Genomic DNA, 1,522 nt, shown 5'->3' with positions numbered 1-1,522 from the left:
GAAGGCACCTAAAGTTTCAGCAGTCCCAAATTTGTGTTAGTCATTATTGAAAATCAGAGTAAAATTACTTTAAATTATATTGTAGTGGCATGACTAAAACTACCACAAAATACTTTTCAATACATTCCATATCTTTCATACTGTATCTTTAGTTAAAGAAATTAAACCAGACAGGTGAAAGTGGCTCATGCCTGTAATCCTAGCTGAAATAGTTTAGATAATAATATACCTAGACATTGTCTCATAGGTCAAGTAAAAATGTATCTGTTGAAATTTTTGTGTGAATGTCTTCTGACCAAATCTTGGCAAAGATTATGCTTGCTTGTCTTTAAATACCCACTAACAATAAAGCACAGCATGCAGTGGCAATTACTGTTTGCACGCTGCATCACCTGTGTCCTGGTAATTTCATGACCCTTACCCAAGGACCTCAACACACTAGACGTTGACAATTTTCCTTCTTTGCTTTAAAGCTACCATGGTGCAACTCAATAATAACAATGAAGAATGGCCGGGAGCTAGAAACTTTTAGGTAAATTAAGTCAGCAGCTGAGGAAAGATTGCAACCCATGGAATTCAGGCAGGGGAAAGGTTTATTTTGAGCTGCAGGCTGCCTCTGGTCACCTTGGAAGTCCACACAGCCAGAGAAAGGGGGTTGAACCACAGTTAGGTCAGGATCTATTAATTAAGGCCAGCGAAAGAAGATGACATGGCACACTGAATGAGGATGTGAACTCAGGGAGGGGAGGTGATGGCTGCCTCCAAGTGTGCCAGTTACCTAGGTGATGCAGGTAATGGGTGGAGACTTAGCCAAGGGGCAGGAGATGTCTGCTCTGCTTTCCGGGGCAGACCTTACAGGGACCAGTGGCTCACTCCTGTAATCCTAGCTATTCAGGAGGCTGAGATCTGAGGACTGAGATTTGAAGTTTGTCTGGGTAGGAAAGTCTGAGACTCCTATATCCAATTCAGCACCAACCAAAAGTGGAGCTGTGGCTCGAGTGGTAGAGTGCTAGCCTTGAGCACAAAAATCTAAGGTTAGCACCTAGGCCCTGAGTTCAAGCCCCAGGACAAGCACATTAAAAAAAAATCAGGAGGAGCTGGGAAGTTGGCTCAGTGGTAGAGCACTTGCCTTACATGCATAAGGCCCTGGGTTCGATTCCTCAGCACCACATAAGAAAAAAGCCAGAAGTGGCACTGTGGCTCAAGTGGTAGAGCACTAGCCTTGAGCTCAAGAGCTGAGGTTCAGTGCCCAGGCCCAGAGTTCATGCCCATGACTGGACCCCAAAAAAAAAATCAGGAAACCAATCCACCAGTAAACAACTTGATGATTTCTAACATAGCAATGGAGTGGTGACTAGATCGCTGTAACAATTGTTTTGCTGTGGTGTGCTACTTCTCTCATCATTTACTTCTGGAAGCTATTTTCACCAGTATTTCCTGTAGAGTTTCTGCATGAGGAGTTCTCACAAAGATGGAAAGTTGGAAGAGTGTGCTTTAGGGCTGGGAAGGTGGCTCAGTGCTG

General features: G+C 44.0%; 1 gene segment (V, D, J or C); it reads right to left on the bottom strand.

Annotated features, from left to right (window-relative positions):
* Window positions 1–430: 430 nt before the first annotated feature.
* Window positions 431–1,522, bottom strand: part of LOC122116782 — a 2,414-nt gene continuing 1,322 nt past the window's right edge. Inside the window, 1 exon segment of the V gene segment in view lies at window positions 431–678. Coding sequence covers window positions 431–678 — 248 coding nt within the window.

Source organism: Dipodomys spectabilis, unplaced genomic scaffold, assembly GCF_019054845.1.
Source record: "Dipodomys spectabilis isolate Male_0828 unplaced genomic scaffold, ASM1905484v1 ptg000137l, whole genome shotgun sequence".
Taxonomy (NCBI): Eukaryota; Metazoa; Chordata; class Mammalia; order Rodentia; family Heteromyidae; genus Dipodomys; species Dipodomys spectabilis.
The sequence above is the reverse complement of the archived record's forward strand: the minus strand, read 5'-3'. Positions and strand labels throughout refer to the sequence as shown.